The sequence below is a fragment of the Sarcophilus harrisii genome, chromosome 3 (assembly GCF_902635505.1).
Source record: "Sarcophilus harrisii chromosome 3, mSarHar1.11, whole genome shotgun sequence".
In the NCBI taxonomy this organism is placed as follows: Eukaryota; Metazoa; Chordata; class Mammalia; order Dasyuromorphia; family Dasyuridae; genus Sarcophilus; species Sarcophilus harrisii.
In genome coordinates this window covers 592713727-592734880 of record NC_045428.1, presented here as the reverse complement: position 1 = coordinate 592734880, position 21154 = coordinate 592713727, and the positions used below count along the sequence as shown (strand labels likewise).

Here is a 21154-nt window from a genome sequence, read left to right as displayed (position 1 = left end):
AGAATTAGGATAATGAGTGTTCTCTTTCCAGGACTGTTGTGAGACTAAAATGAGGTTAAAGTTGCAAAATATTTTACCAGCCTTAAAGCACTAGCTTTTCTAAGCCTGTCTGTTCACTAAATTGCATTTGCTAGAAGGAGGAAGGAAGAAGAGAGGGATGAGGAAGGAAAGAAGCAAACATACCCTTGTTTAGGTTCTCCTGTGTGCTGGGGCCTGTGCTAAGCACTTTACAAATATTTCATTTGATTCTCACAACCTCCTGGGAGGACTGTTGTGATCCCCATTTTACAGATGGGGAAACTGAGATAAATGACTATTATACTTGTTATTGGTTATGCTCACTTGTTTTGCTCCGTCTCACTCTTACGCTGACCAGAGATGGACAGCTTCATGTAGCCACACTGGTGGGTCCATTGTGCATTTGGATGTTCTTCTCCCACCCCAGCCCGCGGCGCAGCAAGGCAAAGCACCTCCTGAAGTCGTTCTAGAACCCATTTTGCACAGCACATGTTCCAGAGCTTTTTTCTGTCTTCCAGGATTATTCCCTTCTTCCTGCCCACCCTGTTTGCTTTGGATTTTACTTTGAAGATGGAGACCACTCCCTGGGAACTCCCTCTCCCCATCTGCCCCATCCCCCTCCTGCCCTGTCTGTCCCTTTACTCCAATCTCCATGGAAGAGGTGACTCTTTTCCCGGCCAGAGTCAATCCTGTTTCTTGCATTTCACTTTGATAAAGGCACAGATGGAAAGCAGAATGAATGTGCAAGTGACAGGCAGGGCCCAAAGGACCTTGATACATTCGGGGGCTGGTGGGGGGGGCAGCAGTCCGGGGGGATCATGGTTGGTAGCGGTGATTCTGACTTAAGTTGGGGCGTTTTAGGAGAGAGTAGAATTCAGTAGGAATCGGCCATGTGATACAGCAGCCCCCAAAGAGGGCTCATTTGGTGTGTCAGAGCCTGAGCACACAGCGAATGGGGGGTGTGGGTCTCATATGTCCCTGCCCTCATCAGCATTCGTGGTGTTTGGTTCCAGTCTCCACCTTGATAGCGTGGGAGTCCAGAAGGGGTGCCCGGTGTGCTGAAGATCCCCCGTCTCGATCCTGTGAGGATTGCGGAAGGACGTGGCAATGTGCACCCAACACAAGCTGGGAGGCAGTCTTGCTGGCTGCCCGGGGGAAGTGAGAGGAGGTTGGCTCTGTTTGGCCCCAGAGCCAGGAGGTAGGGGACAGGTGTAAGATTCTCTGAAGGAAAAACTTCCTCAGAAATGTCCACTAACCAGCCCCAGGGCCCTCCCCTTCCTCAGGTCTTTTCAGTGAGGCGAGAATTACCTGCTCTGTTGATAGTGAAGTTTCCAGGTTCCTTAGAGGGGGTTTTGAGTGTATCCAGAGATTCTTAAACCTGGGAGATAATGGAACTGGCGTCTCCTTAGCTTGCCTCACATTTTCTTCCTGGCGCTACCAGAGCCTGCCGGGACAAGAGCTTCGCCTCTTGGGGGCACAGGGAGGAGCAGGGAGGAACCCACTGGAGATTTTTCTAAGTGCCAGGAGGTGAGGATGGGGCTGGACTTTGCTGCGCCTGGAGTTTAGCAAGGATGCGATGCTTAGAGGGAATTAGAGGAAAAGAAAGAAGTGCTGGGGTAGCCAGATGTGTCCGTAAAGTTCAGCCCAAGTTTCCTTGATCCCACCACCCTCTCAGGTCTTATCCTTCATCTCCCTTCCTTTTCACTAGCTTCAAATTGATAAAATTGACAAGAGCGGAAAATGACTGATGGGCTTTGATGGGACTGTGAATTGGGCGGTCCTTCCGGGTGACCAAAAGGGTCTGTACCGGAATAGACCGAGGCGAGCCTGTGCCTAGTGAGATCAGAGACAAGAAGGCCCCCAACGGGCTCAGAGTCACTCTTTGTGGTGGGAACCAAGGGCAGGGACCGTATGGATGCCAGAGGAGCTAATTGAGTATTTATACTTCAGAAATCTGCAAAAGCTACAGACCAAGGGTTGGGGTTTGGGTTGTTGTCTAGTATTAAAAAGGTATTGGAGTTCAGACTTAAACAATGTGTCCTGCATCTCCCCTTCCTTCCTCTCTCCTCTCCCTCCTTCCCAAAATGCCAGTCTTTGAATGGCTCAGAGGAAGAATTGGGGGATGGGTAGCAGGTTAGAGAGGAGGGGATCCTGTCAAAGGATCCATCACATTAGGCAAGAAGTTAGGCTGTCCCCGTCCTCCCTTGAGGCTCGGCCTGCCTTGGGGGGGGGTCTCCTGGGAGGCCTTAGGGGACGGCCTCACAAAGGAAAGGAGCAGGCAGAGGCTGGGCGGCCTGGTCCAGAGACTTTGCGTGTAAGAAGGCCAGGGGCTGGACATTGAAGGGTTCTTGTCCATGGAGGCTCTGATAGTGCTGGGGATGCACTGGGGCCATGGCCCCCAGACTGAGCAAGGAAAGAAATCCAGGGCCGGGCTGAAGAGCGCCCCGTGGGAGCCCGGCAGCTGCGTCCTGTTCCAGAGGGGTCCCCTTAATTCTGTTCATCTTGAGATGTTCTCCCTCCCTCCCTCCGTCCTTTGCTGTGGATTCATTTTGCTTTCTCTCCAGGGGTGAGTGCTGTCCGTATCTATTTCTCTTGGACATCTCATGTTTAGGTATTCGAGCTGGTCTCTCCTCACCCTCTGCAGGGGGAGAAAGCCAGGGTCTGTCTCCAGCTCCTTCAGGCTCTTGCGTTGCCACTTGCCTCAGACCCCTTGGCCCAGGGTCAGGATGGGAGCACAAGGCAGCGTGCTTCCTGACCACCATTCCCATAGTAGGTCCCAAAGTAGCCTTTCTTTTCCTTGTCTCAGTGACATTCACCGTTTTTCTTGCTGTTTTTCAGATTTGGAACTGAGCGCTAAGACCACAGAGGAAGCTGCCAGACAGACTGCTGCAGGAAAAGCGCGCTCCCCAGGTACGAGAGCCAGAACCGGTTATGGTCAGTGTGTGGCCCCAGGGCTTTGGCCCCGCTTTGGGCCCCTCTCAGTGACACCCCTGGCACGCGTAGCTCAGAGGGGACCGGTGCTGCCTTTCCTTCCCACCCTCGTCGTCTTCTGGCCCTGAGAGGGACCCTGCTCTGCCTGCCTCACCACCTTCTCCAGGGCTGGCTGCTCTCCCATAGCTCCTGATCACCCCGGGGGGATCGGAGTACGTCTCCCTGCCCTTGCCCTTTCCAGAATTTCCCTGTGCCCCTTGGGTTTCCCTGAGGGGGGGCCCTTGCCCCTCGTGGCTCCTCTTCGTGGATGAACCTTGTACCCCCTTATTTCTCTCCCTGGGATTCCCTGGCTCCTCCTCAGGCCCAGCTAAAGGCCCGCCTTCTGCAGGAATCTTTCCTTGTCCTCCCCATTCTTCGTACCTTCTCTGAGCCCATCTCCAATTTACCCTGGGGGGCCTGCCAGCCCCCTGAGCATTCCCTCTGGAGAGCAGGGTAACATCCCTGACCCCCAGCACTCGTCCATGATGCTGCCTCGAGGCTTCTCCTTCACCCAGCACATGGCAGGCCCCAAGCAGCCTGCGCCCAGCCCAGCTCAGCCTTGTTTCTAGGGGAGTTCAGGGCATGGCCCAGCCTTTGTCTCCCCACCAATTCCGGGGTACCCGGCCCCACACAGAAGGGCTCCACACCCCTGGTTACGGCCTCTCCCTTTGTCCTTCCACCTCTTCCTCCGTCTCAGGACCTCTGCCCTTGTTTGTGCTTACTGTGTCCTCCAGCCCTCAGCTCTCCCCCCTCGCACCCATGGCTTTCTCTCTCCCTCACCTTGACCATTGACCAGTTCAGTCCCGCGCTGTTGTTCTGGGCCATAGGTCCTGTGTCCCGGCTGCTTTTGGACCTTTCTTATCGGAAGCATTTCAGGGAGAGGGAGGCAGGGAGTGTGTAGCTCAAAGGGTACCTGAGAAGGGGAGACCCTCTGGCTCCCAGGACTGAGTGGTTGGGCCCAACTCTCCTCACTTCTAACCTGGGCCACTGTGACCAGTCTCCTAACTGACTTTTCTGACCCCTGGCCCTTCCTTCTCAAATAGGCCTCCGGAACAGAGTCTGACTCTTAACCAGTGCCATCCTTCCCACACTGCTGGGTTTCCCTGTTGCTTTATGGATAAATTAACAAAACACTCTCCCCGCTCTCAACACTCCCTGGTTTGTACACTGGCATTTATCCCACTCTGACTCTCAACAGTCTTCCCAGACGGCATCGTATGACTCCCCCTCCATTCTCAGTGTTCTGTCCCAAACGGCTGCCTTGTTCCATCTCCTCTCTGTGGACTCTGACCACACGGCCGGTTCTCTGGGCCTGAGATGCTTCTCAAATCCTTTACACCGAAGCTTCCTCAATTTGAGTCACTTCCTTCAAGAGACCTTTGCTGATCAGAAGTCACTGTACATGAAGAGTAGGATTAGGAGACAGAGAGCACAGAGAAAAACGGTGTGATAAAGAATTAGGATCAGAAAGAGAAACATGGGAAGGTGAGGTAGATTTCAGTCCTTAGGCAATATTTTCAATAAGAAAATGTCAGATTGCAAATTGAGCTCATTAATTATAACAGTGCATATGATTGTTTTAAGTTCCCTCATTAAATGAAAATATCTTACAAAATAGAACAACTCCTCTCCTCTAACAATGTTACAGGAAATATATTTAATATGTATTCATATAGCCAGGACTAGTTTGGCTAATTTTCCTCTCCTTTATGAATCCTCTCATATTGGATAAGGTTTGTATTGTGTGAGAAAGTTTGCAGAATTTATTACATGTCCTTAAGAAAAAAATAAATTCAATCAAAATTAACAAGCATTTATTCTCTCTTTCCACCTCCCTCTGTCTCACTGGGGGAAAGAAAAGGAAAACAAAATTCTTGTAAGAAGTAAGCAGAGAAAGGCAAAATAAATTCCCACACTGACCATGTAAAACGTATAGCTCATCCTACAACTTTGAGCCCATCACTTCCGAGTTAGGAGCTGGGTAACGGTCTTTGTTATAGATCTTTTGGATTCATGATTGGTCTTTTCATTGATCAGAATTCCTAAATCTTCCAAAATTATTTGTTATTATATAAATTGTGTTTCTGGTTCTGTTCATCTCCTTTTTTATCAAATCATACAAGTCTTCCCAAGTTACTCTGAAGCCATCCTTTTCATCATTTCTTAATGGATTACTGTATTTCTGTTATTCATAATACAGTTTGTTCATTCATCCTTCAAATTATTCCCACTGCCCCTCTCTCCCTTTCCAGATCTTTGCTACTATACAGAGCTGCTATAAGTATTTTTGTTCCACTGGGTTTTTTTCTTTCTTTGATCTTTTTGAGGTATAAGGCTACTAATGGAAATTCTGTGGAAATGCCCAAATTAAGTAACTTTTGGGGTATCATTCTAAATTGCTTTCAAGAATGGCTGGACTGGTTCACCCCCTTCCCCCCAATCTTGAACTGATGTGCCTCAGTCTTCCAATGCTGATCATTTTCTTTCATCTATGGAAGATCAGAGTTGCTTGAATTTGCCTTTTTAATTCTTTAGTGATAGATAGCATGTGTTCATAGAGCTATTTATATAGCCCTAGATTTCTTCTGGTGGAAATTGCCTTTTCATATCCTTTGACCCTTTTTTTTAACCAGTTGGAGAATTGTTCTTATATTTCTTTTCCCCAATTAAATATTTATTTTCTAAGCTTATCTGAGTTGTGCTAGAATAATAATCTACTGTGGTTTTTCTTGGATTTTCTAATTAGGACAGTCTGGTGTATTTTTAGATATTTGTGAAACAAATGTACCAGAAAACTTCCTTCTGCTAGTCTACTGTTCTTAGTGTGGGTGTCTCCTTCCATTGCTACTTCTTTCTGAATTTATTCCAATGTGGTTCCTAATTCTTCTTCCTCCTTCTATTAATAAGCAGCCCCAGATGCTAGTAAGAGGTACCTGGAATATTTTAGTGACTTTCCAATTAGTCTTCTAGCATCCATCTCTCAAATTAATTGATATTCCTTAAATCCTCTTCTGATCATGTCACTCTTTTGCTCAAGAAGATCTAATGGCTCTCTATTGTCTTTATGACAAATAAACTAAAAATATTATTTTTTCCACATTAGAATGCATTGTATTCTTGCTTCCTACCTACACCCCATCTGAGCTGCACACAAGGCACATTTCTCGTGTAGAAGAGTTCTAAGATTCCTTCATCCCCTCTGGCTCCAACTGGACCCCTTGGTGAACAAGTTCAGCTCTGTACCATCCTGTGCTCTAGAACTCCGTGCCCCTTACCAGAACTCTGCCAAACCTCAGCCCCGGGTCACTGCCACAGCCACTGTGTTTGCTCCTATTTATGTGCTTCAGGAGAAAACGGAGAGCCTCCGACCCTGGGCTTCTTGGGTCCTCCCTGGGCTCAGGCAGTTCTTCCATAGCTCCCTGTTGATTCATGGTCCCCTCACCAGCTTTTCCAAATCCATTCATCACTCCTGAAATCTCCAGAGCCTCCCCCCACCCCCACCCACTCATCTGAGAGTGTTTATTTCAGGCATGTCTAACCCTTTGAGACCCCAGTTGGGGTTTTCTTGGTGTGATTAGTCATTTCCTTCTCCAGCTCATTTTACAGATGAGGAAACTGAGGTAAGTGGGGTCACAGGATTTGCCCAGGGTCACATAGCTAATGTCTGACGCTGAATTTGAACTTAGCTCTTCCTGACTCTGGGCCCATTGTTTTATCCTCTGTGTCACCTAGCTGCCCCTGGATGGTTTGCTGGACCCCCTAAAGAAATGCCGTTCCCCAAATCAGGAACAGATGAGATCCCCAAGCCAAGTAACGAGGTCGGGACAAGATCCTGAGGGATGCCCCCCTGAAGGACCTCACATCTCCTCGCCTCCAGTCCCTCTGGCTCCTGTCTGTCCTCCACGTAGTCAAAAAGTGCTCCCCCATGCTCAGGGGAAGTTGGCCGTCCCCCATGCTCAGGGGAGGTCGGTCGCCCCCATGCTCAGGGGAAGTTGGCTGTCCCCCATGCAGTAAAGTTCATGGCTCCCTTTTCCTCCAGGAGCAAAACTGTTTTGTTTTCTAGGTTTATTTTTCCAGTTACGTTTTTTTCTTCCTTCTGCTTACAAACACAGCATTATGTTCCTTCAATTATTTACTTTCACCTTTTCCTTTTAAAAGTGTCCCTGTTCCCACTGGTTCTCTCTGTACCCCAAGTTCCTTTTCTCTTTGTTACCCTTTCCCTTCAGTGTTTTGTGTACTTGTTCCTCTCTCCTCCTTTTATCTTTTATCTGCTGATATATTTCTTCTGCCTCATTTTTCCTTTGAGTCAAGTAGATTCTCCTTTCCTCCCCTTCAGTTAGTCCTGTTCACTGGTTTTCTAATTTCATTTTTCGTACCCCTCTCTCAAAAGGATTCCTCCACACTCTGTTACTCTAGCTGCTCATTGTCTGATACCTGAACTCCAAAGTTAGCCGGCCTCTCTCTTTTCTCTGTATTTGTTAGACATCTCTCTGCCAGGGTCCTGTAGGACTTACCTGAGGGATTCCCCCTTCCTGGGTCTTGCTCCTAGAACTGTGCCCATTATTGCAGGGGTCAGAGAAGATGATGCCCAAGGTTAGGCCCCTCTCCCTGGTCCTCACCGGACTCCCTCACTCCCAGGTCAAGTAGACTTCCCAGACACCAAATCCCAGAGGCCTCTTTATGTCCAAGGTCCTCAGCTCCCTTCACCCCTGGGAGCATTCATCAATGGAGACCCCTCACTCCAAATTAAGGCCTCCCCCCCACCTCAATCTTTGCCCCTCTTTGCACCCCTTTCCTTTAGGCTGTTCTCTTTCTGCGATCACAGAGGTCCCCTTTCCCTTATCACTAGTTCATCACTCACTCCTCCCTGTTCCCTTTCTCTGCTTCTTTTCATGTACCTTTCAGTGTAGTCCCACAAAATAGACACTGACTGCTTTGTTTTAGTAGGTTTTGCTTGATTCTGTTTCTAATGTCCACTCTCTGTCCCTTTCCTTTAGCTGTACCAGATTTCTTCCTTCAACATTGCCTCCTTGGGTAACTTCAGAGATGTCTCTTACTGGTTTTTCTGTTGTCACTTTATTGCTATCACTGCCTGATTTATTCATTTTTGCCTCAATTCTGGTTTTTGAAGTATTCAAGAAGCAAATAATTTCTTCACTTCTGGTTTTCTTTATAAAAATATTTCAACTCTTCTTTATTATTGAAAGTCCATCTTTTGACCTATATAGTTAAGCTCCGGTTTGTAACCTAGGCCATCCTGGGCTGCATCCTGAGCTCTATTGCTCTTTGGAATAAATATTCTGAATATTTAATTATTTTATTTATTTATTATTATTTAAATTATATTATATTATAAATTAATAAAATTAGTCAATAATAATATAAATTATAATGTATATAAATATATAACAACATAAAACATATAAATAATATAAATTATAAAATTAAATAATTTATTCAGAATAAATATTATTCCATTCTCTTTTCCTTTTTCTAGAGAGTACTGAATAATCTTGTGCTTTTCAGATGTCCTTTACTTTGTACGCTCTGGTCTCTCCTGACGGCTTGAAGAACTTGTTGCTGAATTAGAGTGTTAAATTTAACCACTGTGTCTTACAGTTTGTACATTGGGCCTTTTTTTCTAGAAATAATCTCTGAATTCTTGTAATTAGAATTTCATTTTCTTTGAAGTTCTGGGCAGTTATCTTCTCTTATTAACCTCATTGTGGTGTTAAGGTTTTTTTGTCCTGTTGTGTTTTTCTGGGAGACCTGTGATTATTAGATAACTTCTTCACATGTTGTCTTTGAGCTCCAAATGCTTTGCTTGCATAGTGAGCACATTTTAGTGTTTTTTTGTTTTTGCTTCTCTTCCTCTAGGTTGTCTTTCACTTCTGTATTTTTCATTCCGTTTATTGTTCTCTCTTTTGTTTCTTTGGTGACGCTTTCTAATTCATTCAAATTTTTTTATTCTGTTCATTATTTTTGCTGTGCAAGATATAAATTCCACTCCCATAATTAACATTCGGAAATAGCTTGTTGTGCCTCTGTCTTCTCAAATTCCACAGATCTTCTGTCTGCTCAAGCTTTGATTCATAGGTGCCTGCAACTCATTTACTGAATCTGGAGGACCTATTTCCCCCCCGTTACTGTTTTTCCTGTTGATTGATCTGTTTGTGTTGTAGGTCTTTAAGATTTCTTCTTTAAACCTTTGGCATTTGTAGATTTTTTGACCCTCCCTGGTTTCCTGACTTCTTCCCTTCTCGATTAGCGTTTCTAAGGAGCCTGGATCTCAGCATTCGAGCCTCCTCTTGCACTGGCTCATCTGTGGTTCGCTGCTGCCTCAGTGGAATTGTGGCTGTCAGAAGGGAGCCCTGCGGGGTCCTTCCCTGGTGTGGTTGGGGTCCAGCTCTGCCATCTTGGGGCCTCTCCTCTGTCCCTTAGTTTTTGGGCCCAGATTCTGCTGGCACCGGCAGCTCTGTGTTTGGTTCTGGAGGGTTGTGGCTGTTGAGGGCACACCAAACTTCCCAGCCTCTACATCAGTGGAAATAGGAAGGAGATGGTGAGCCTCTATCATTCCCTGGTAGCATGGTGGTAAGGGAGGGCTCTGAGTGAGCTCAGGTCAGTGAGTATCAACTTCTGGGGTTTTATTGGAGAGGGGGGTTAATTTCTTTTGGATTCTGGGTGTCCTTGACTATTGAAGTAGTTGAATTTGCTTTTATCTTTTTTGTTTTGGAGCTGTTTGGGAAGTCATGGGGAATTGGAGTAAACGTCTCCTCTGCCCTCTTATTGCTCATGCAACTCAGCAATACAGTTTCCCAGTCCATTTTTAATCTTCGTTTCAACAACCCTTTATGGAATGTAATTTTATTATGTTAGGGTCAGTAAAAGATGCAGTTAATATCTGCTTTTCTGCATTTGTTTATGAAGATTTTATGTGCTAACACATAGTTAATTTTAAGAAGGTACCATGTATAGTTTCCATTCCCCTTTCAAAATTTCCCAGATAACTTTTATATTAGACTTTTCTAATGATTCTACTTTTTTTTTTTTTTTTTGGTTCTATTTACCTAGGTCTGAAAGGGATAAATTGAGATTCCCTCATTATTATAATTTAACTATCAATTCTTCCTGTAATTCTTTAAATCTTTCCTTTAAAAATTAAGATGCTATGTCATCTGACACATGCCTAATATTGATATTAATTCATTGTCTTTTAGCCAAATGTGCTGTCTGTGCTTACTTATCTCTTTATTGGGTATAATTTTGCTTTTGCTTTGTCTGAAGTCATGACTACTACCTCTGTTTTTTTTTTTTTACTTCAGCTGAAGTGTAATAGATTGTGCTCCAAACCCTTATTTAAACTCTTTTGTGTATTATTTCTGTTCCTGGATTGTTCCCATTTGCTTGTTCAGTTACTTATATTTTTGTACCCAGATTTGTGTTGTGTATTTTTTCTTCCTTTACCCAATGCAGAGAAGAGTGAGGTTTTTAGTCTATTCCTTCCTGGCGCCCCCTTCTTTTTGCATGTAATCTTTTTACACCTCATTTGTGGGAAATAATTTTCGTCATTCTTCCCTCTCCAACCCATTCTTCTTTTTAGATCATCTAAGCACAAAAGAATCACCATCAGGTCTTCTGCTTAGATTTCCTTTATGACCCTAGTAATGATAAAGTTCATTTAGGAATCTAAAGGTATATCTCTTCATATGAAAATATAGTTTAATTTTATTTCTGTTAGTCTTTTTTTTTTAACTCATGATTACTTTTTCATGTCTATCTGGATTCCTTTGTATATTAAATTTTCTTTTTGGCTCTGGTCTTTGGGTTGTTTCTACTTGTCTCAGGCATGTTTGGAAGTCCTCTCTTCAATTAAAGGTCCATTTCTTCTCCCCCTTGTCTCCCATGGGATAATATTCAGTTTTGTTAAGTTTGTTATTCTTGGATGTAAGCCTAGATCCTGTATCTTCTGGGATATCATATTTTAACCCCTTTGCTCTTTTTTTTTTTTTTTTTTTTTTTTTTTTTTACTAATGGCTGCTAGATTTAGCCAGATCTTCTGTGATCCTGATTGTGACTCCATGGTACATGAATTATTTTGGACTGCTTACTATATTTTTCCCAGAGTTTTTTTTAATGATTCCTTGAAAAATATTGTCTAGATTCTTTTGTTGTTGATGATGACTTTTGGGTGATCCATTGATTTTTCAATTTGATCTGTTTTTCGGGTCAATTGTTTTTTCTATGAGGTTTTCAATTTTTTTGCTTGGTGTTGTCTCTTGGTGTTTCATGGAGTCATCTGCTTCCATTAATCTAATTCTCATTTTTGAAAAGGGTTTTCTTCAAAAAGGTTTTTTTAACATTTTCCCTAAACTGTTAATTTTCTTTTCTTACCTTTCTTCCCTAGCCCTTGGCTCTTTTCCCTATTTTCCCCTCTACTGCCATCATTTGTTTTTTAAATTAATTTTTTAGTTCCTTTTTTAACTCTTTTGTGAATCCTTATTGAACATGTGCCCCTGCTGTCTTTTTCTTTGAGATTTTACTTGTAAATGTTTTCAAGTCATTCTCTTCTTTGTTTCTTGAGTATTTCAGCCACCATTATAGCTCTTTATGGACATTTTTTTTCCTCTTTCTTTTTCTTCTTTTTCATTCTTCCAGTCAGCTTCTCGACTTTGGGCCTTAATGCTGGGCTCTGCACGTTTGGAGGGGTGAAGGGGATAAATGTCTGGCTTGAGTTTCTGTCCTTTTCTTCTGCTTTCTCAGCTCTGGATGGGGCTTTCCCAATGGAATGATCTGGGGGAGTTCTGTTTATTGCCTTCCTGGTCTGAATTTTACAAGATTAAGTTCCAAAATTCCTTCAGATTATGTCAGATTGGGAGTTTCACTGGACTTGTTCACTGTCGGTTTGGCGAGTTCCTTTGGTCTGGCTCATTCCCTTCAGGCTTGAGAGCCATGGGACTGGTTCACTTGTTGGAAGTTGTTCTTAGAGCTGATGGTCCTGTCTGTGCCCCAGCTCTGCAGGGTAAGTCATGGAGCAGCCAGGTCCCCTCCTGTACCCGGTTCTCTCGATCTGTCCCTGGTGCTGGGAGGCTCCCAGCTGGACTTGTGCACAAGCACTTCTGCCTTCCCCAAAGCCGCCCGGGCTCCATGAATGTCTCCCATGGCTTAGTGATTTTGCCGATTAGAATTCTGACTGTTGAGGAGGTTTGGGGGAGAGCTGGATTTGGTGGCCTCCTCTCCATCCAGGGCTGGGCCCCCTACTGCCTTCAGAGGCTGCCTAGAGCTCCGGGACTGTTGTCTTCCTGCTTGTGGGGAGTGCGATGCTGGGGATGGGGGCTCCAGATTCATTTGGTTCAGGCTCTTTTGCCTGGGCTGAGCTGAGCTTAAGGGCTGGATATGACCTCCTATCCTCTGCTTTTTGCCTTTAACCTGTGATCTTGATCTTGTTTGCTCTGGGATCTCCAGGGCACTCTTAGAGCGGGGATTTGGGGAGGAGAGAAGGGGATACTCTCCTGTCCGTTCCTGTTTTGAGTGGGGGAACCTAGAAGTCCTTCTTGCTAACTCTGACTAGAGTAGTCCGTCTCTAAACCCCAAGGGAGTGTTTATGGAGGCTCCACAGTCAACTGTAGCCTGTGTAGGAACAGGTATCCACAATTCCTCCACTCCAACAACTGACCTTTCAAGAATAGTCATACAGAAGGTGAAGCAAAGTTGTGTGCCTGAGAAGGAATGTCAGTGTCACAGATTTCTCTAAAACTAAGGGTGGGAATTTAACTCTCCCGGGCCCTATGAGTCTGGTTGGGAAAGGTGAGTGACCTGCTGGCCGGGGAGCCAGGAAAGGCCAGGACCCACCGTGACTGGGACTCTGTAATCCTTCATCTTCTATCTCTGGGGCTCCTTGTGTTCCTTGATTGTTGGCAGATGGGCTTGGGAGCCTTTCAACAGTTGAAGCAACGAGCCATTTTACTGATACTTAGTCAGAAAACTCACAAAACCTATTGGTCATTATTCTGTTTCTTATAAAAAGGTAACTGCCTTTGATAGAGTGGAACTCTTGGAAGTGGTAGAAGAAAAAATTGGATTTTTACCAAATGTCTTTAAAGTATTAACCCATCGACTAAGGGAATTCAGAGTTGTTTTTTGTTTGTTTGTTTGTTTTTGTTTTTGCTTATTTCAATGCCATTATCGACAAAGAAACAAGACATCTAACAAGAATGATAAAGAACTCATCACGTACCACAAGGGCTAGTAACAGCTGTCCCTCCTGTATAATTCCCATGGTGCTTCACACAGAATATATTTCAAAAAGACTGTTCCAGCCGCTGTCCCTCATTGGAAGATGGTTGCTATAGCACCTCAAGAGTTAACTGTGCCAGAATTTGTTCTTGCTGTGAGTCAGGCTGATGGGCAGGACAGAAGAACATTTTAAAAAGGTGGAGTTATAGGGTTTTGGTCGTGAAGATGCCTGATACATAGCTTCCATTTCTGCTTTTTTTTTTTTTTGCATGTTTAACCATATTGCTTATTTTATCGATCTAATATTCAACAAAGAATGATCTCAAGATCTGTAAGAGCATTTCCACTATTAATGCAATATAAAATGTATGTATTTATTTTATTTGTGCCAATTATGCTATTGATAAGTTTTCCCCCTTTCATATTTAGTTTACATATACTGTGGGAAATAAACTCATCTGCTATTTGACCTGGTAATGTTGCTTTTGCTAAGTTGATCATACTTCATTAGTAATTGATGAAACTTGATGAAATTTAACACTTCTGTAATCATTGACAATTCAGAAGGGTTTTTATCTGGGTTAGGGATGGGGGGAGATATCAGATTTTTCTTTTATTATGGAAAAACTTCCTTTGTTTGCAACTATCTTCCTCACTTTCCCATTTTCTTAATATTCCATTATAAAAAATATTTAAAAAGAAAAATAATTATCAGCAATGATATTGTGATTATTGACTGAGTCTGACAGTATATGCAACATTCACCATCACCAGCCACTTCTATGGAAGGTACATTTGATAGCTTTCTAAGGAAAGTCCATTTGCTTAACTCCTTTCTGGAGCTAAGCTTGATTGACAGTGCTGTTATTGTGTATATTATTTTGCTGGTTCTGCTGCTTTCACTCCTAAGTCTTCCTAGGTTTCTTTGAATTCTTCATTCTGCTTTTCATGGTGCAGTAATCATACATTATGTCTATGTGCTACAATATATTGATCCATTTCCTATTCATTGTATTGGTACGCTGTTACTGTTAGTTACTCTGAAAGGAACATTTGGAGGAAAGGGAAACAAAAATGAGACTTACTGATAACCAACTATATCAGATCAGTCGTTGTAATTTGAGACTTTAGGATTTTTGTAGTTTTCCAACAGTTCTTTTGTTCTTGGATGAAAAATGAGTCTGTTCAAAAGAAGTATAAACATTATTTAAACTCATTCTTTTCTGAATTAGATTTAGGAACTCTCAAATGAAAGATGAGTCAGTATAAGTTGACCAATTTTATTTTAACATTTACCTACTTTATGATCTCTTCCCTCTCTCCTTTTAACCTTAGGTGAGTATAGAGAGGTATAATGGATGCTTTCTTTCTTAGCAGACCAACCTCCAGTGACTTTTACTGATAGAATATAAAATCATGATCATTTAAAAAGGAATTTAATCCATAAATAACTATTCTATTTATGTAGAATAGTTTGCATTTAAATATAATTTAAATATAGATTGTTTGAAAGACACAGGCGCTCTTATCGTAGACTAATATAGATAGTTCTAACTAAAATAAGAGAAGAAGAAATACAAAACTTGAAAGCAAGGTCCTGTATGGAAACAATTCATTTTAAGATTTGTTTTACAGGGCAATTGGTTATATTTACTTTTCTTCTATATATATGTACAATCTCTTTGACTTTTAAAAATCTCTTTGATTTAAAAATCTGCTTTTATGTGATTAGAATGATATATAGCTTACATAGTGTTTTTTCTTCATGTCTTTTTCAATATTTTCTCAAATCATCAGTAAGCAAGCAGTCTATTTTGAGAGCTGAGACATAGTAAAGCTTGATTTGATTTAACTGTAAAATAGGATTAACCCAAGAATGGACAAAATATCAAATGTGAGGAGATTGATTTTTGACTGTCCCCTGAATATTGTACTGCATAAAATGTAACTCTTTAAAGTAAAGGTTAATTTAATTGCAAAAATAAAGTTAATTAAATTAGAAAAATAGTATAGGGGATTCTGTAGGTTAGAATAAGTTGAGGTTGATGAGAGAAGCTAAGGACATATTTGGTTGGTTAGGTATTTGTTTCTTTAGCTCTATATTTGGAGGGGAAACAAGACTTAAAGAAAAGCCACTTTTAGGCGTGGATATGTTGCTAATAATTGAAAATCAGTTTTCATTTTCCTTCTGTTTTCTGGATAAAGAAAACAATGTTTACATTGGAAGTGATGGACCAGAAATGCTAACAAGGATTTGCTCCCCAAGAAAAGTGGAAAAAAAAAGAATAGTAAGAGATCCCTAGATGACCTTTATAACACTTCAAGTCATTCTACACATATGAATCACATCCTTGGGTCTGGAAAGTGTTGGAAGATATTCTTACTGAGCCTCTCTCTGTGGAATTGGGAAAAAATATGGAAAACAAGAGAGTGAACAAGAACTGGTGAAGATTAAATGCTACTCTGATATTAAAGAGGTGGGAAAGGGGGTGAGAAAGAGAAGGATTGCATAAGATATAAGATGATTTCATGATGGGTGGGTTATAGCATATTCACTTTTATAAAAGCCCATTGATGAGTGGTAAAAAAAAAATTAAGGGCTTGAGAGTGTGCTCCTTAAATCTTCAGAATACCAAAGAATCTTGACATTCTAGAGCATGGGAGTTGGGATGTAAGAAGAAAATGCAGCAGAGAATCAGGGGAGGGAGGCAGCTTTATACAGTGCTTCTTCCCAGAAAATGTTTGGGATTTTAGGGGATTTGAAGCATAAGTCAGCTTGATATGCCCCCCAAAATCTCTCTTTACCTTTGCTTGTAATTGAGAAAAATTGCTTCCATGAATGTGGTCGTGATGGCCCCAATTATCAGGTCTCCTCATCCCTAAACTGGGCATAATAATAATACCTACTTCTCAGAGTTGTAGTCATGATGAGGAGATATTTTTTAAAGGGCTTTGTAAGCCTTAAAGGATTTCACAAATGCTAGCTTTTAGCATTTGCTTCTGTTTTGTTATGAGGAATATCTGGATGCTGAAGCGCCCTGAGTCCCAACCCAGGAAAGATCATTTGAAGGAACTCATCTATGGCTGTTGCCTAAAGAAGGGATTAGGTTTGTTCTTTCTGGTGCAGAGGACAGGACAGGGGGCAGATGGGCTCTGAGAGTACAGAGGGCAAGGGCTTCTTTGAAAGTGGGGGACTCCTGCCTGCCCCTGAGGTCTTCATCTTGGGGATCAGAGTCTGGAGTCTGTCTGGAGAGCTCATACTTAAATGAGAACACATGCTCCAGAGTTAAGGCTTTTTCTCAGGCTCCTTTTTCAACTTGTCTGTAGAATTTGCTGTGGCTGACCTTGCTCTGTCTTTGGGACATGGTTCTCCTACCTGGCCCCTCCACCTCTTCCCCCCCACCCCAGCCTCTTGAACTGAACCTTGTTGTCAGGGTCACGACAGTTTATTGAGAGCCTCCCTTGGAATTGGGCCATCTTCCCCTTGGCCCCCCTTAGATCCCCATAGTGTCCTGCCCCTAGAAGGCCAGGGTGGTCACCTTGCTATTCCATTACCCTGCTCAGCACTTCAAAGCATGTGTAACCAGAATAGTTGTGAAGCACAAATGAATCCCAGGAGAGCCCGCCAAAAAGAGCCATATTCCCAAGGGCCCACACTGTATCCAGATCCATAAATGGCCTGGGGAAAACCAACTCCAGGTTGCAGAAGGGATGGTTCAGAGAGGGTTTATTTAGAAATTGGGGTGGATCCTAGGGACCGGCCAATCCTCCAGAATCGTCTGAGCTCTTAGTCACTTCTTTGTTGACCCTGGGCAAGACACTGTGTGAGCCTCATCTGTATAAGTAACCTTCCTTTTATAGTCTCACCTTAGTGATTTATAAAGACTCAGTGATGTGATTTATGGAAAGCATTTGACAAAATGTCCAGCCCTGTAATCATACCTCATCTGATGATAGTGGTTAATTAGGACTTACCGTCCCAATGGCAGAATAACAGAATAAGAGATCTTCTCTCCTGGTATCCTTCTTTTGCACATAAGGAAACCTATGCCCAAGAGACCAAACTATTTGCCTATTCTCACAAAGATAGAAAGCAAAGGCTGGGATTTGATTCCAACTTCAAAGAAGTTTCTTCTCTCAGGACCACATTAAGCTCTTATCTTTAAGGCAAGTAAGACTTGGTCCTATCTAATTGATCTTCCCTTATCTTTGCTCTCCTTCTGATATTTCTTTCCATTCTTTTTCCCTTACCTTTTTTTCCTTGTTGTTTTTTCCGTCTTTTCAGTTGTGTGTGATTCTTTGTGACCTTATTTGGGTTTTTCTTGGCAGTCTTTGGTACTGGAGTGGGTTGCCATTTTCTTCTCCATTTTTATAGATGAGGCACTGAAATAAATAGATTAAAATGACTTGCTCAAGATCACATAGCTAGTAAATATCTGAGGCCAGATTTGAACCCAGGAAGATGAACCTTTCTGATTCCAGGCCCGGCACTCTTTCCATTGTATAGCCCAGCTGCCTTTTTTTAACCTCTTTGTTACAGGTATTAATCACTAGATTAATTTGGAATATTATTTGGAATACCTCCCGTTCCAATCTGACTAGTTGGTATGCTCCATCATCTGTTTTCACTTTACACCGACATCACATCAGTCCCTCTCCCATTTCTCGCTCTCTAGTTCTCCTTTGCCTTTGCTCATTGGCTCCACAGATCATCGCGCCAGGTTTGGTGGCCCTCAGTACCATGTGACTCTTGCATCTGGATATGATGTACATGTGCATTACCCCACCCCCAATTTCTTTTCTCCCAGCTCTAAGAACTGGGAACATTCAAACTTTCTATCAATCTTTTTCAGACTTGGAGCCTAGGACTAAAAACAAAGAGGCAACTCCAAAGGAGATCATAATAGGTGAAGAATCCTCCTCATTGGTGAAAGTTGAAAGACTCAAAAGGGCAAACTTTTATTACTCTACGCCTGGGGAATTTGGGGAAGGTGAGAACTTGGAAAAGCATCAGCCAGCAAAACAGAAGAGTGAGGTAAGAATGATTAAACGGCAGAAGATTCCAACTGGAAAGAAAGTCTATAAGTGTAAAGAATGTGGCTTCAGTCACAGCTCAACCTTTGTTAATCACAAGAAGATTCACATGGGAAAAAAGCCTTATAAATACAAAGAATATGGGAAAACCTTCCCTCGATTCTCAAGGCTCGCTCTACATAAGAAGATCCGTGCTAGAGGGAATGTTTATAAATGTAATGAATGTGAGAAAACGTTTACTCAAAATTCAGTTCTTCTTCTACATCAAAGAATGCATACTGGAGAGAAGCCATATAAGTGTGAGGAATGTGGGAAAGCCTTCATTTACAATTCAAGCCGTGCTAAACATCAGAAGATTCATACTGGAGAAAAGCCTTATAAATGTAATGAATGTGGGAAGGCCTTCAGGCAGAGTTCAGATTTTGTTAGGCACCAGAGGATCCATACTAGAGACAAGTGTTATAAATGTAAAGATTGTGGAAAAGCCTTCTCTAGTTTTCCAAAGGTCATTCATCATCAGAAGATCCATACTAGAGTGAAGGTTTATAAATGTAATGAATGTGGAAAAGCATTTGCTAAAAATTCTGTCCTCCTTTTACATCAAAAGATACACACTGGAGAGAAGCCATATAAATGTGGTATATGTGAGAAAGCCTTTTTTTATAATTCAGGCCTTGTCAAGCATCAGAAGATCCACACTGAAGATAAGCCTTATAAATGTAATGAATGTGGAAAAGCCTTCAGACAGAGCTCAGATGTTGTCAGGCACCAGAGGATCCATACTGGAGAGAAGCCTTTTAAATGTAATGAATGTGGAAGAGCCTTCAGTCAGAGTTCAGATGTTGTTAAGCACCAGAGGATCCATAGTGGAGAGAGGCCTTATAAGTGTGATGAATGTGGGAAAGCCTTTATTCGAAGCTCAAGTCTGACTGCACATCGAATGATCCATACTGGAGAAAAGCCTTATAAGTGTGAACAATGTGGCAAAGGCTTCCCTCAATTATCAAAGCTCACTCAACACCTGAAGATCCATGGTAGAGTGAAAACTTATAAATGTAACCAGTGTGGGAAAATCTTTCCTCAAAGCACAAGCCTTGTTTTGCATCAACAGACTCATAAGAGAGAGAAGTCTTATAAATGTAACGAATGTGGGAAAGCTTTTGCCCAGAGGTCCCACCTAAACCAACATTTGAATACACATACTGGAGAGAAGCCTCATAAATGTAAAGAATGTGGGAAAGGCTTCAGTCATGGCTCAAATCTTATTAAGCACCGAAGGATTCATACTGGAGGGAAACCATATAAATGTGACGAATGTGGGAAAGCCTTCAGTCAAAGCTCAGCCCTTGTTAAGCACCAGAGAATCCATACTGGAGAAAAGCCTTACACATGTAATGAATGTGGGAAGGCCTTTAGGCAGAGCTCAAATCTCATTTCACATCAAATGATTCACACTGGAGAGAAGCCTTATAAATGTAACGAATGTGGGAAAAGCTTCAGTCACATCTCAGATCTTGTTCGACACCAGCGGATCCATACTGGAGAGAAACCTTATAAATGTAACGAATGTGGCAAAGCCTTTAGTCAGAGCTCGGTCCTCGTTAAACACCAGAGGATACATAGTGGAGAGAAGCCTTATAAATGCAACGAATGTGGAAAAGCCTTTATTCTGAGTTCAAGTCTTATTGCCCATCAGATGATCCATACTGGAGAGAAGCCTTACAAATGTGGTGAATGTGGGAAAGGCTTCATTGAGAGTTCAGCTCTTATTGTCCATCAGAGGATTCACACTGGAGAGAAGCCTTACACGTGCAATGAGTGTGGGAAAGCCTTCACTCGGAGCTTAAACTTGATTGTACATCAGATGATCCATACCGGAGAGAAGCCATATACGTGTAATGAATGTGGGAAAACCTTCAGTCATGGGTCAGGCCTTGTTAAGCACCAGAGGATTCATACTGGAGAGAATCCTTATAAATGTGATGAATGTGGGAAAGCCTTCAAGCAGAGCTCGAACCTTATTCGACACCAGAAGATTCACACTGGAGAGAAACCTTTTAAATGTAAGGAATGCGAGAAAGCCTTCACTCAGAGGTTCCACTTAAAGAAACATCTGAATACGCATACTGGAGAGAAGCCTTATAAATGTAAGGAATGTGGGAAAGGCTTCAATCATGATTCAAATCTTATTAAGCATCGAAAGACCCATTCTGGTGGAAAACCATATAAATGTAATGAATGTGGGAAAGCATTCAAAAAGTTATCCGGAGTTTTCAAGCATCAGAGCATTCATACTAAAGAAAAGCCTTATAAATGTGAGGTATGTGAGAAAGCATTTACTCAGAACTCGGTACTTATCAGACATCAGAAGACTCATTCTGAAGAAACACATTAGCAGCATTGTGAAATCCTTTATTCCAAGATCCTAATGTATATCCAAGGATGAATACTGGAGAAAATAATTCTGAATATAATCAATGCAGGAAACCTTTAGTTAGTGTCCCCAACTTAACATCAGATGATCCATACTTCATCGAACTCTTAGGAAGAAACAAAAATGGTAAAGTCTTGATGGTTCTAGACCTTGTTTAAAACCAGATGATTCATACTACTGCAAAGCCTTATAATTATGATTATGGGACCTGTTCTATGTCATCAGAAAATTCATACCGGAAAGCAGCTTTATAAGAGTCAAGAAGCAGGGGATAATGTTCATAAACTTCTCCCACTTTGTTCACCATCTATTCATACTGAGAAAAGAAAAAAAAAAAAAGCCCAGTGATGAGGGCTGACATTTCTCTATGGCCTTTAAGGTTGACAAAAAGCTTATCTCTTTTGATCCTCAAAACAACCTTGTAAGGTAGGCAGGGAGTATTAGTATTGCCAGTTTCCAGATGAG

At 42.4% G+C, this 21154-nt stretch overlaps 2 protein-coding genes and 1 pseudogene across 2 annotated transcripts in view; all 3 read left to right on the top strand.

Moving 5' to 3' along the window:
• Window positions 1-834: 834 nt before the first annotated feature.
• On the top strand, window positions 835-21037 carry LOC105749947 (zinc finger protein 665-like). Its single transcript, XM_012545759.3, has 2 exons — window positions 835-2928; window positions 18075-21037. Exons 1-2 carry the CDS (start codon window positions 2622-2624, stop codon window positions 20648-20650), a joined length of 2883 nt encoding a protein of 960 aa, XP_012401213.2. The 5' UTR covers window positions 835-2621; the 3' UTR covers window positions 20651-21037.
• Window positions 2856-21154, top strand: part of LOC100928802 — a 56923-nt pseudogene continuing 38624 nt past the window's right edge.
• LOC100928542 (zinc finger protein 260-like) overlaps window positions 2857-21154 on the top strand; it is a 75537-nt gene continuing 57239 nt past the window's right edge. Inside the window, exon 1 of the mRNA XM_031963846.1 lies at window positions 2857-2928. The gene's annotated coding sequence lies outside the window, so the exon portion shown is untranslated. The remainder of the gene's footprint in view (window positions 2929-21154) is intronic.